At 39.1% G+C, this 12,582-nt stretch overlaps 1 protein-coding gene across 1 annotated transcript; it reads left to right on the top strand.

Annotated features, from left to right (window-relative positions):
* Positions 1 to 1,854: 1,854 nt before the first annotated feature.
* On the top strand, positions 1,855 to 2,499 carry LOC113562961. Its single transcript, XM_026973824.1, has one exon. It carries the CDS (start codon positions 1,855 to 1,857, stop codon positions 2,497 to 2,499), a length of 645 nt encoding a protein of 214 aa, XP_026829625.1.
* Positions 2,500 to 12,582: the final 10,083 nt, after the last annotated feature.

Here is a 12,582-nt window from a genome sequence, read left to right as displayed (position 1 = left end):
TCAATTGTTACCTATTTCATACATTTAAAAAATGAATGTTTTATTTTCAAAAACAGAAGCAGCTGCAGCTGCAAGTTTTGAAAAATCAGGAAGCGCTACTGACAATGAGATGGAAGCCACTGCAGATGTAGAAACAGTTGAAATTGTTACAAGTGATCCGGAAATGGAATTCACTGTTGAGATCGAGACTGCTGCTGATATGGAAACTACTGCAGATTCAGAAAGAGCGGCGAATGTTGGAACTAATGCGGAGATGGAAACTATTGATATTGATTGTATGAGAAACATGGTACCTGCTCAACTCATCTCAAGCACCCCAACAGGCAGTCGTCAGAAAAGAAAGTCAAATACTGTTTCGAGGGACTTGCTGCGGCACGACCACCGTTATGAGAACTCTCCTAGAACCTTGAAGACACAACTTGCCTTGGCCCACAAAACGATTAGGAAACATCAGGAAAACTACAAGTCAAACCAGCAACAGATAAAGCGAATGGCAACGAAAATAATCTCCTTGAAGGATGTAGTACGTACATTGCGGAAACAAATATCTGTAAGTGAATCAGGACTTGCATGCTTAGAATCGATCGCTAACAGTGACGTTTCGGAGTTTTTGCGAAGGTACGCGGTAAATGCGAATAGACTAAAACAAACAAAAGGTCTTCATACGACATTTAAGCGTCAACGAGGTAAATTAGTAACAGGTATTTCTCGCGAAAAATACCCACCTGCCATTCGGTCATTTGCTATGACCCTTCATTTCTATTCGCCAAAAGCTTATAGGTACGTAAGGCAAACATTTTGTAGCGCTCTGCCTGATTCAAGCACACTTCGGTCGTGGTATAGCACAATCAATTCTGAACCCGGTTTCACCTCCGAAAGTTTTGACGCGTTGAAGGAAAGAGTCTCAGAAGAAAAAAAGTCGGGAAGCAAGTTATCGTTGCCTTGATGCTTGACGAAATAGGCATTAAGAAAGGTATTCAATATCTTCGAGACGGGAAACTTAGAGGCTACGTAGATGTAGGATCAGGAATCGAAACATGCGATGATATACCTTTGGCGAAAGACGCATTAGTTTTCATGGCGGTTGCAATAGATGATAGGTGGAAGATTCCTTTACGATATTTTTTGGTGAATGGAATAGATGCTTCGGCGAATGCTGGCCTCATACAGAATTGTCTACAGCGTCTGGACGAGATTGGCGTCGAGGTAGTGTCTTTGACTTTAGATGGTCCATCGCAACACTTCACGACAGTACGCCAACTCGGAGCTACTTTCGATTTCATCGATCCGAAGCCGTTTTCTCTGCATCCTTCGAACAAGAAGAAAGTTAATGTAATATTCGATGCTTGTCATATGTTAAAACTGTTTAGAAACTGTTTAGGCTATATGAAAGAACTGCATGACAGCGAAGGCAAAAAAATCGAATGGAGATTCATAACTGCTTTAGCGTATTTGCAAGAACAAGAAGGACTACGGGCAGGAAATCGGCTTAAGATCGCACACATTCAATACTGGAAAATGAAGATGAAGGTGGCTCTAGCTGCTCAGACTCTGAGCAGCAGTGTTGCAGATGCTATCGAGTTTTGTGCGTGAGACTTAGGTTTATTTGAATTTCAAGGAAGCGAGGCAACTGTACGTTTTATACGTTGTATCGATAGACTTTTCGATTTCCTAAATTCGCGTAATCCATTCGGAAAAGGTTTCAAGGCTCCATTGTGACCCACCAATGAATTTATCTGGCGACCACAAATTTTGGTCGAGTTAGAGTATCTGAAAGGTATCAGGAATGTCGAGGGCAAACTAATGTGAAATACCAAACGGTATGTTCCATTCGTCGGAATGATTACAGCCGCCATGTCCGTCATTAGCATTTACGATACATACGTTAAATTGGAAGGTTCTCAACTAAAATACTTACTAACATATAAATGTAGTCAGGACCACTTGGAGCTCTTTTTTTGTGCAATCAGAAGATGCGGTGGTTGGTGTTCGAATCCCACTTGTGCGCAATTTGTTTCGGCGTACAGAAGGTTATTGGTCCGACACGAAATAATTGCCACGAACGGTAATGATGAAGCCATGGATTCTACGAAAATACTAACGGTTCCTTCTGGTGGTGGAAGGAAAAAATCGGTTGATCGGTACGATCCTGCTGTTTACAGCATTATGGATAATGTTCGATTCTGTAAAAAATACGAATTAGATGAGGAGATCGAACACTGCAGCGAAAATGACGAATTCATGAATGAATTCCTCGTATTTAACTGGCAACTACCAGACTACCGGACTCTCTCCGCGTTTTCTAACAATTGTGTCGCAAATGTAGCTAGTTGGGTGGTTAAGAAAATAGTGGACGAAAAAGAATCGTTAGTGAGAGGCGAAATATGCCGAAATGAGTTATTTCAAGACAGTCAGAGCGTAGCAGAATTTTTGGAGAATAGTCTTATTCGGAATCGTCTTTGGAAGCGTCTTTGGAATAGTCTTATTCCAAAGACGTGAGGTGGACTAATATTTCCGAGCAAATGCCTCGTTACACTCTGTCTATACGCTGAAAACGTTTTAAGACATTGTTTGAATAGAAATAAGGATAGTCCTTTTCGAGAACGAAATGCTGAAGCAGTTCTTTGCGCAAAAATATTGCAAGACGTTTTTCAGCCTCCTTGCAATTTATTTCCGTTGTTGAATGAGCATATCTCTGACGATGCAATCGAACATCTTTCGAACCACGTTTTCACGCTAGCGAAAGAAGTTTGTAAATGCTACATTAAGCTGCGAATGTTTGTTATTACGAAGAGCGCATTAGATGCTGCTATCGGCATGAAAGTACATCATTTAACTCGACAAATAATTTGGAAGAGTCAATAATTTTTTAAAACAATACGAAATCATTAAGTGTTATGTTTTGCGATACCCAATACGAAATCATTAAGTGTTATGTTTTGCGATACCTTTAAAAATTTAACACTGTTGCTTCTTAATAATTATAATGTTATATATGTTTTGCGTTCATAATTATATAATTTCATGTATGTTTTGTCCTTTTATCGTTTTCGTAAACAGTGTTCTATTCTGTTCTTATGCTTATCATTAAAGATATTTACATTTCTTTTGATAATTAGTATTCTCATTATTAGTAGGAGTAGTGACACTAGCAGAAGAAGTATTAGTATTAATGCACAGCGTATACTTCATGGACTGTTGCCTGGACTGTAATAGCATAAAATGTGATTATATATGTATAATTTAGTAATATAATTATATTGTTATAAATCCATGTGTTCTTTTACAGATAATAGAAAAAGAGATACTCAGATATCAGAAGCCATGCCATACGATGTCGTTGTCTACAAACACCGACTGTCTTTCACGAGCAAGTGTTGTATTTTAATATCATTCATAATTATGCTGTAACAATTATACAGGGTGTTCAAAAAACCATTCAATATTTATATGGTAGATAGGACACACTATACTGAGTAAAAAAACTTAAGTAAACATAGGCCGAAAGCTCAACCGTTTCTGAGATATAAACATTTTTGTATGTTAGCATCATGATTGACTTGCTGGCTTCTACGTATCGTATGCGATATTTACCTTAATGTTTATAAACCGCGTTCTAAATATCATCATTCTATTTCCATACATACTTCATAACAGAAGATTTCACCGGCAATCAGTCAGTTGTCATCAACCGGCGATTGCGGGTGTATTTAGTGATTACACAGTTACAAAGTATCGTGCTTAAAATGTCAGCGTATTACTCTAATGAAGAAATGGCAGATATGCATTTTATGTATGGTCGTGCTAATGGAAGTGCTTCAGCTGCACGACGTCTTTACATGGAAAAGTTTCCTAATCGAAGAGTTCCCTCTCATATACTGTTTCAAAATCTTCACCAATGTCTTTGTGAATCAGGCTCATTTAAAACTCGCCATCAAAACTCTGGCAGACCTAGATTTGTATCGACCCAAAAGAATCCATAAGATTGTAGAAAAATCCAACAGCGTAAAAAAATCGATGCGTAAATCATTGTTTGGAGAACGCTTCATGACAGTTACTCTATCCATACTATATCCAACGAGTGCAAGCATCACTCCCGGACTATCAAGCAAGAATGGAATTTTCACAGTGGCTACTCCTTAAATGTGCTTCGAATCCGAATTTTGTATCTCGCATTTTATTTACCGATGAAGCTTCATTTACACAAAATGGAATTACAAATTTCTAGAATGATCACGTATAGGCAGAAGAGAATCCTCACGCACTTATTCAAACAAATCACCAATACCGTTTTTCGTTAAACGTTTGGATGGGCATTATTGGAGATCACCTCATTGGTTCTATAATACTTCCAAATCGGCTTTCAGGTGCTGCTTATCTCAATTTCTTGGTTAATACATTACCTCAGTACTTGGACGATATGCCTTTGGCAGAAAGATTAATTATCGATGTGGTACATGCATGATGGGGCTCCACCTCATTTTGTGCGTAATGTGAGAGAGCATTACCTGCGAGGTATGGCTAGTCGTCAAGGTGATTGCGTGGTGGTCATGCGTGGCCCCCTCGATCTCTCGATTTCAACCCTTTGGATTTCTTTTTATGGGGATATTTGAAAATCAAAGTGTATTCTTCGCCGATAAATGACTTACAAGTAACACTACCCAACTCTCAGAAACCGATTCGCCTGAAACTGTGCAGAGAGTCAGTGTTGGCCAAAACATGCAACTTATGACTATTTCTAGCGGCCCAAATTCATTTGAACAATTATTTATAACAATTAATAAATAATTACATAACCATGTGAGACTTTGGCTTTTTCGCATTTGGAGTGAGCGCAGTTGTCAGGGTAATTTTGCTCGCTGAAACCAAATTCTATCTCAAAATTTACATTGCATGTCAGAATTCTTAGATATCCTAACCTCAAAATGCTAGAAACCGTATTATTGTCTCTGCTAAAGGTTGTGCAATAAGGTGATCTTATAAGACCATAAATCATGAATCATAGAGCATAAACCATGAACCTATTAACCCACAAACTCAACTAACGAACCCTAAGCCTATGGACCCATAAACCTTGGACCCATGTACCGTATACCCATAAATAATGAGCAGGGATGCCAGTTTCGAACCGCTTACAGCATGCTACAGCATGTGGAGGGGATACGCACACAAGCGAGCAACCGTATACGTGAACGCTCGACTGTTCGGCTGCCTTCGGACAGTAGAAGAACGCAGACATGTAATCTGCTGTTTCTTTCTCGAGCGCTACAGCTATCTGCGTTCTTAATACCTTACTGATAATAACCTTACTGATTGTAATTTATTTAACTGTAAATAAACTAACGGTAAGTAAATTACAATCAGTATAGGTTGGGTTAGGTTAGTTTAGGTTTATATGCATAGCTCATGTGACATTTTTCTAACTATTCTTTCTAATTTCGCGCACTTTCACGTCACTGCGCATGCTCCGTCAGTGTGCGCTACGCCCGTAGACCACCGGTATGACAGATTTCCTAACCCCGAAACTGTCATTTTTTAGTACGTCGTAACTTTTTTTCTAGTTGAGAGCGACGATTTTCCTTCTCGCAATCGCATTTTCTCATCAAAATATATATTTGTGCAAAGTTAGAAAGAAATCGGTGAGGAGGAGACTCTCCTTCATAATTACCTATTTTTTGATATCCGACCATCAGATATTGCTAGTGGCGCGATTAAAATATGCATCTGAAATTTAGAACTCCCTGGCGAAGAAAAGATTTCTTGTTAATATGTTTTTCATTTATTCCGTAAAAACTTAAAACTCTGTAGACTTCGCAAACTCTTTTCTAATACGTTATTGCGTATTGAATTTCAATTACTCTATATCTTGGTTTAATTTTTTTCGCCTTTTCGAATATTCCACCGTTTAATAACTTGATCATCATGCAGCTAATGCACACAGCGACGAATTCATATTCGCTAATGATAATACGCGCAACATGGTCAGCGTGCGGCGCCACTGCAGCTTGCAAGTTCGTTACTCATGCATAGTTAAAATATATTTTCGAATTTTTCTAACATGTAAGAACAAAAATGCATTATTACACGTTTTCTTATAAATAAAACCTCTCCACTAGAAAAAATTTCACGTTTATTAGTGGAAAAAAGTTGAGTTCTAGAACTCGTATTTTTTATGCAAAAAAATTAAGTTTTATGTCGGTAGATAGCTTTCGAAATTCTGTACATTTTGTATATTTACAAAATTGCGCTATCATGCTTCGTTCAGAAGTTATAGCCAAAAAACGAAAATTTAATCGATTTTCGAGGGTTGATTTCACCCCTTAAACATGTTTCGTTGCCAATAAAAAAAAACACGGATCGAATATTTTGACCCCTCTACAAACCCACCAAGTTTCATTAAAATCGGAGAGGGACACATGGGATACCTTCCTTGTCAGTATAGTGTGTCCGATCTACCATATAAATATTGAATGGTTTTTTTTGAACACCCTGTATATAAATTGGTAATACACTGTCTCACAATCAGTGAAAAATTGTATATACATTTTTTCAAATATATTTTGTAACGACCTTCCGTACGCGGGGCACTCGGTATAGCTCGTTGCGGATGCGGTTCGTGACGGAGGGTCCGGGGTAGGTGCAGGGCGAGAAATGAGAACTGGTTCGTCCTTTACTAACTAGCTTATATTTATCAAGATCGGATAACCAAATGCGTCTATGTACAGGCTATTTACAAGTAGTCGCGAGGCGTGAGCTTGTCGACCCGAGGCCCGCGTGTCGTGGCGGTTCACGACGCGGCGTGCGGGGCGGTGACGTACGGCCGGAGGCCTGGCTTCCCGCGGGACCCGGTGATCGGTGCGGTCGCGGTAGGCCTGGTGCAGGAAGCGGAGCTGGGTGCCCGGGGCACTCTGGACGTCCGAATGCCGAGAAGACTCGGCCGAGGCGGAGTACGCTCGACCCCGTGGGTTGGTCCGTCGTAGAGGTCGGGGGGGGGGGGGTCGGCGACCGGGCGGATGTCGAGATGCACTCGACAGAGGCGGAGCACTCTCCACCCCTGGTATCCGTGACCACCGGGGAGACGGGAACGGGAGGAAGGATCCGTTCAGAGTGACGGTGCCGAGATGCACTCGGCGGAGACCAGGAACTCCTGACCCCCGGTTTCGTCCGTGACTCGTAGCGGGTAAGGGTTCGGGAGCGTCGATCCGAGCGGTTCGGTTGACGAGACAGGATTCGGTCCTGAGCGCTTCTCGGCCCGCTATTTATTCGAGATACGCGTTGTTTGTCGCGCGTTTCGGGTCGGCGGAGAGGGCTTGTGAAACGCGCGAGCGCCGCGTCCACGGAACGGCCGGTACGGAAAGCGGCGGGCGCGACGCTACGGCCTCGCTCGGTTTTCTCCGCCCGTGTTCGGCGATTCGACTGTTTATTCGGGCTCGAGGCCCGTTGTCCTCGTCCGCCGATGGTCGGGCGGGCGGCATACAGACGATACATGTGGTTGCATCGTTACAATTTTTTCCGCCCTAAACACAACATCTGTTGTGCACAATTGTTTGTATAATTCAATTTACATAATTATATACGCAATTACTTTATTTACATTTTTGTTATTTCATATACACATTACATTGTATTTGCCCAATCACTGTTTATTATTTCTTTTCAAACTTCCAATATTTTCAACAACATATTTATGCACATATTTCAGCTATTACAAAATTCCCAACTTAATATGCATTTACATATCTCGCAAAACTGCGCGTATGTACGACTGCGCACACGACGACTCGCGACGGCTATCGAAGACGTCCGAAAATACTATGCTTTTTCCAACATGGCGCCGTTCATATCGGCACAGAAAATTTGCGCTGTGGGATAGGGCATCTGCTATCCAGTTGTATCAAGAGACACGGTAGTGTCTCGCGCCAAGTATACGCGTAGCGAGACGGCACCGTGACTCTTTTACGCGAAGCGACGCTTTCGCAGACACTCAGATTATTAGATCTCAATAACCGCTGAACGGATCAACTTCTAAGTAGGCTCAATGGATAGCTTGGGGTCGAATTATATAATAAAAGTGTTTTTATTTTTCTTTTACGTGCCCTACGAGCGGAGATATGGCGATGCAAAGTCTGAAATTGGAAAATTTCATTTAAGAAACGTCGTCGTCATCATAATCATTTGTACAGTCCGTTCTTTTTCGTCGAGATGGCAGCAGCTCCGTTTATACCGATCGGCGGAGATGCTGTTGGTATATCCGTGTGACTCACACATAACGATCATATGTAGAGGCTCTACATTAGAAAACTCTAACTTATCGACCCGACCGTCATGTGTAAGTCACACGGATATACGGACAGCATCTCCGTCGGTCGGTGTACGACAAGTGTACAACGCGATGTAGTGCAAGAAGTTGGAGTGAGAAAAGATATATTTGCGAGAGAACGAGTGAGTGAGAGAGCGAGTGAGCGAGAGGGCGAGTGAGTGAGAGAGAGAGAGAGAGAGAGAGAGAGAGAGAGGGAGAGAGAGGAAGAGAGGAAGAGAGAGAGAGGGAGAGAGAGGGCGAGAAAGGGAGAGAAAGGGAGAGAGAGAGAAAGAGAGTGTATATATTATACGTCTATGCGTGCAGCGCATAGCGATCCGAGAGCGAGACATCAGTGGGTCTCAAACCCTCGTCTCGTGAGAGTTACGTACTGTAATCCGGTAAGTATATTCAGTTTAGTGGCCTCATTAAGCTCTTTCGAGACGATTTACACGAAACGAAAGAATCTGGTAGAAAAAAGCGTCGCTCTGCCCCGCAAAGCGGGAATTTAATCGTTAAAGGTGATCACTTTTCAGGTTAGGAAATCTGTCAAATACATTACTAAATATAATGACAGGTTTCCTAACTTAAAAAGTGGTCTACTTTAATGAGTGATATCTTGCTTCGCGGGACAAATCGACGCTTTTTTATGTCTAATTCTTTCGTTTCACGCAAAATGTCTCGAAAGAGCTTAATGAGGCCGCTAAACTGAGTACTTACCGGATTACAATATGTAACTCAACTTTCTTTTCAGATCGGGAATATCTCTTATGTCCATATAATAATAATTGTATACACTAATTTGTGAAAAAGTGCGATTAGACAGTTTTATACGTCTTTGAAGCTGGTACGACGTTCTACGAATATCGAAAAAATATTAAAAGTTCTAATAGCACTTTTCATAGTTCTACAGTTCTTGATAAAAATTAAAAAGAGTTCCGCATTCCTTCTATTGAAAAATCAAAATTGAAAATATGTCGTGCTAACTTCGTGAATCTAGCACGACACTCTCCCCTCTAAAGTACTAAAACGTGTGGAAAATTATTTTTGACTATAGTTCCCGATAGTTCTAACCGAGATTCACACATATATACAATTTCAGATCGATATTCCACCAATTAACAATTTTTGAATAATTTGTTATATCTGCGTTCAGCACGACACTTAGTGAAAATGCGTCGTGCTGATGATTTTCAGCAGTTCTAACAATAGTTAACTCTTCTTGAAAGTAATTCTATTGCATAGAACTCTTGCAGAACTGTCGAGAACTTTCGTTAAAACTGCTGAAAATCATCAGCACGACGCATTTTCACTAAGCGTCGTGCTGAACGCAGATATAACAAATTATTCAAAAATTGTTAATTGGTGGAATATCAATCTGAAATTGTATATATGTGTGAATCTCGGTTAGAACTATCGGGAACTATAGTCAAAAATAATTTTCCACACGTTTTAGTACTTTAGAGGGGAGAGTGTCGTGCTAGATTCACGAAGTTAGCACGACATATTTTCAATTTTGATTTTTCAATAGAAGGAATGCGGAACTCTTTTTAATTTTTATTAAGAACTGTAGAACTATGAAAAGTGCTATTAGAACTTTTAATATTTTTTCGATATTCGTAGAACGTCGTGCCAGCTTCACAGACGACATTTTTATTGTGTCATTGTATTATATATAACTACAAAAATGCATGATATCTCGATAAAATTACCTTTTTCAAAAAAAAAGTAAATAAAGGCGCCAAGTATGCGCGTGGTATGTGCTCGAAAATACCAATGTGGTAATTTCTTTAACTTTCAAAAAAGAACTCTACAAAACTAATGATATCTTTCAAACCCGAAGTTCTTTCAAAAAAGAACTCTACAAAACTAATGATATTAACAAATTGCGCCAACTACAATGGAAATTTATGCAAACCAGAAAATCTATTACTTTTTATTATTACTCTTTGGCCGATATTAATTGTTGATTCTTATTTAAAACCATGTTAACTGCAAAAAATTCTTTCAAAAAAGAACTCTACAAAACTAATGCTAATGCGGCTTTGTGATTGGTTTTAACATCTTATGATTGTTTTTAAGACGATCTTAAAGATTTTATTTGAAAAAAATAAACGATATAATAATATTAAGGCGATCCTGTAGTCGTCTGTATTACCGGCGGAATCGGTGAAATTTTGAGGAACCGTAGCACACAAAATGCTCTTTATTGATTGTGCAGAATAAAAAATTCTTTTCCACAAAGAAAGTATACATAATAAGACAGTTCGCGCGACAAGACTTTATACTCGAAATGGAGAAAAGTTAAAAACTTGCAATTATCGGCTTTCTTTCTTATCGGTTTGTTGACACACCTCGTAAATTAATTGGCCTAATACAAAAGTTATGGACTTTGTATGCACAAAATCGCAGTCTAGCGAAGTGGGGACACATTGAAGGAATACGATAATGCTTGTAGAAGTGAATTCAGAAGTGTAAATAAAAAGAGTTTTGTACGCTACTATTTCGTGAATATATTTTTCTGTAAATCGTGGCCAAGAGTAAAATGGAGTACTAAATTAGTTCCTCGATATGCTAATAGATGGCGTTGCGATCGCACGTCAATCGCAGCTCGTGAATCGTACGAGCTCTGCAATAGAGATGCAAATTTTCCGACGCTAACACATGCGGCAACGTAGCACACAAGCGAGCAGCCGTACAAGCAATCAGAGAGACTAAATAATATGTTGGTTGCGTTCTCAGGGAAATGGGCGCTGGAGGGGCCCATTTCATTTGTAAAATTTTATAAATATTTTATATTTTATATTTATAAATATTTTATGTCAAGGATATATTATTTTAAAAGATATGTTATTTTTATATCACAACAAAATTACCTTTTTAAAAAAAGATACAAAAAAGCGCCAAGCATACGCGCCCGAAGAACGCGTTCAAAGATGACTTCTATAAAACTATAATGATATCAACAAATTGCGCCAATTATAAAAATGAGTATTTATGCAAACCAAAAAATTTATTACATTTATTCTATTTATTACATTTATTATATTTTTATACAACTAAATATTTTAATACATATAAATATTTCAATACAAATAAGTGTTTCTTCAAAATACTTGGCGCTGCTAAACCGAATCATTATGTTAATTGTCTCATTCTCTTTCTTTCTCTCTTGTGAATGCGTGCATGTGTGTGTATGTGTGTGACATTAGAATTAAGCATAGAATAAGTTTAACTACATTTGTACATATATGTATTTCAGCGAGTTGTTATGTAATTTAGAGTGTAAAGAAATTATTGTAATCTTTAGATTATTTAAATACTAAGACAATTATTGAGTCGGTTTAGCAGCGCCAAGTATTTTGAAAAAACACTTATTTGTATTGAAATATTTATATGTATTAAAATATTTAGTTGTATAAAAATATAATAGATATAATAAATAGAATAAATGTAATAGATTTTTTGGTTTGCATAAATACTCATTTTTATAATTGGCGAAATTTGTTGATATCATTAGTTTTATAGAGGTCATCTTTGAACGCGTTCTTCGGGCGCGTATGCTTGGCGCTTTTTTGTATCTTTTTTTAAAAAGGTAATTTTGTTGTGATTTCACACATTTTGTAGTGTCTTTGTAGGCGCACAGCGACCCGTCTTTGTGGGCGCACAGCAACCCGTCTTTATGGGCGCGCAGCTACCCGACTTTGTAGCAATGTGGCTAGACGTGCGTGCGTGCGCGCGTGTGTGTGCATCTCAAAATCGTCATATTTCGAATTTTCCATAACTTTATAGACGTTTCTTTGATTTTAATCAACTCTTAACTACCGTGCCATATAAAATGTATTAAGAGATGATTAAAATTAAAGAAATATTTAAACAGTTATGCAAAATTCGAAATGCGACGATATTGATCGATACTGCATTTAGCATTATCGACTCTACATTTACGTGTCATTTCGAGCCATCTAGCGTCGAAATTAGCGAACTTCACATTTTTTTTTATTCGTTTCTCCGCGAGCCCCTCTTGCCTTCACTTGACAGACAAGGAGAAAACGGAGTATCTTAATCGTAAAATCGTGACATTTCGAACTTTGCATCGCAATATCTCCGCTCGTAAGACACATAGGAGAAAAATAAAAACACTTTTCTTGTGCAATTCGAACCCAAGCTATCCATTGAGCCTACTTAGAAGTTGATCGGATCAGCCGTTATTGAGAGCTAATAATCTGAGTGTCTGCGAAAGCGTCGCTTCGCGTAAAAGAGTCACGGTGCGGTCTCGCCGCGCG

Source organism: Ooceraea biroi, chromosome 11 (assembly GCF_003672135.1).
Source record: "Ooceraea biroi isolate clonal line C1 chromosome 11, Obir_v5.4, whole genome shotgun sequence".
Lineage (NCBI taxonomy): Eukaryota > Metazoa > Arthropoda > Insecta > Hymenoptera > Formicidae > Ooceraea > Ooceraea biroi.
This window is presented reverse-complemented; position numbering and strand designations above follow the sequence as displayed.

Bases quoted from the DNA above. Each gene is read 5' to 3' on its own strand.
- LOC113562961 (XM_026973824.1), top strand. From the start codon at position 1,855: ATGTCCGTCATTAGCATTTACGATACATACGTTAAATTGGAAGGTTCT.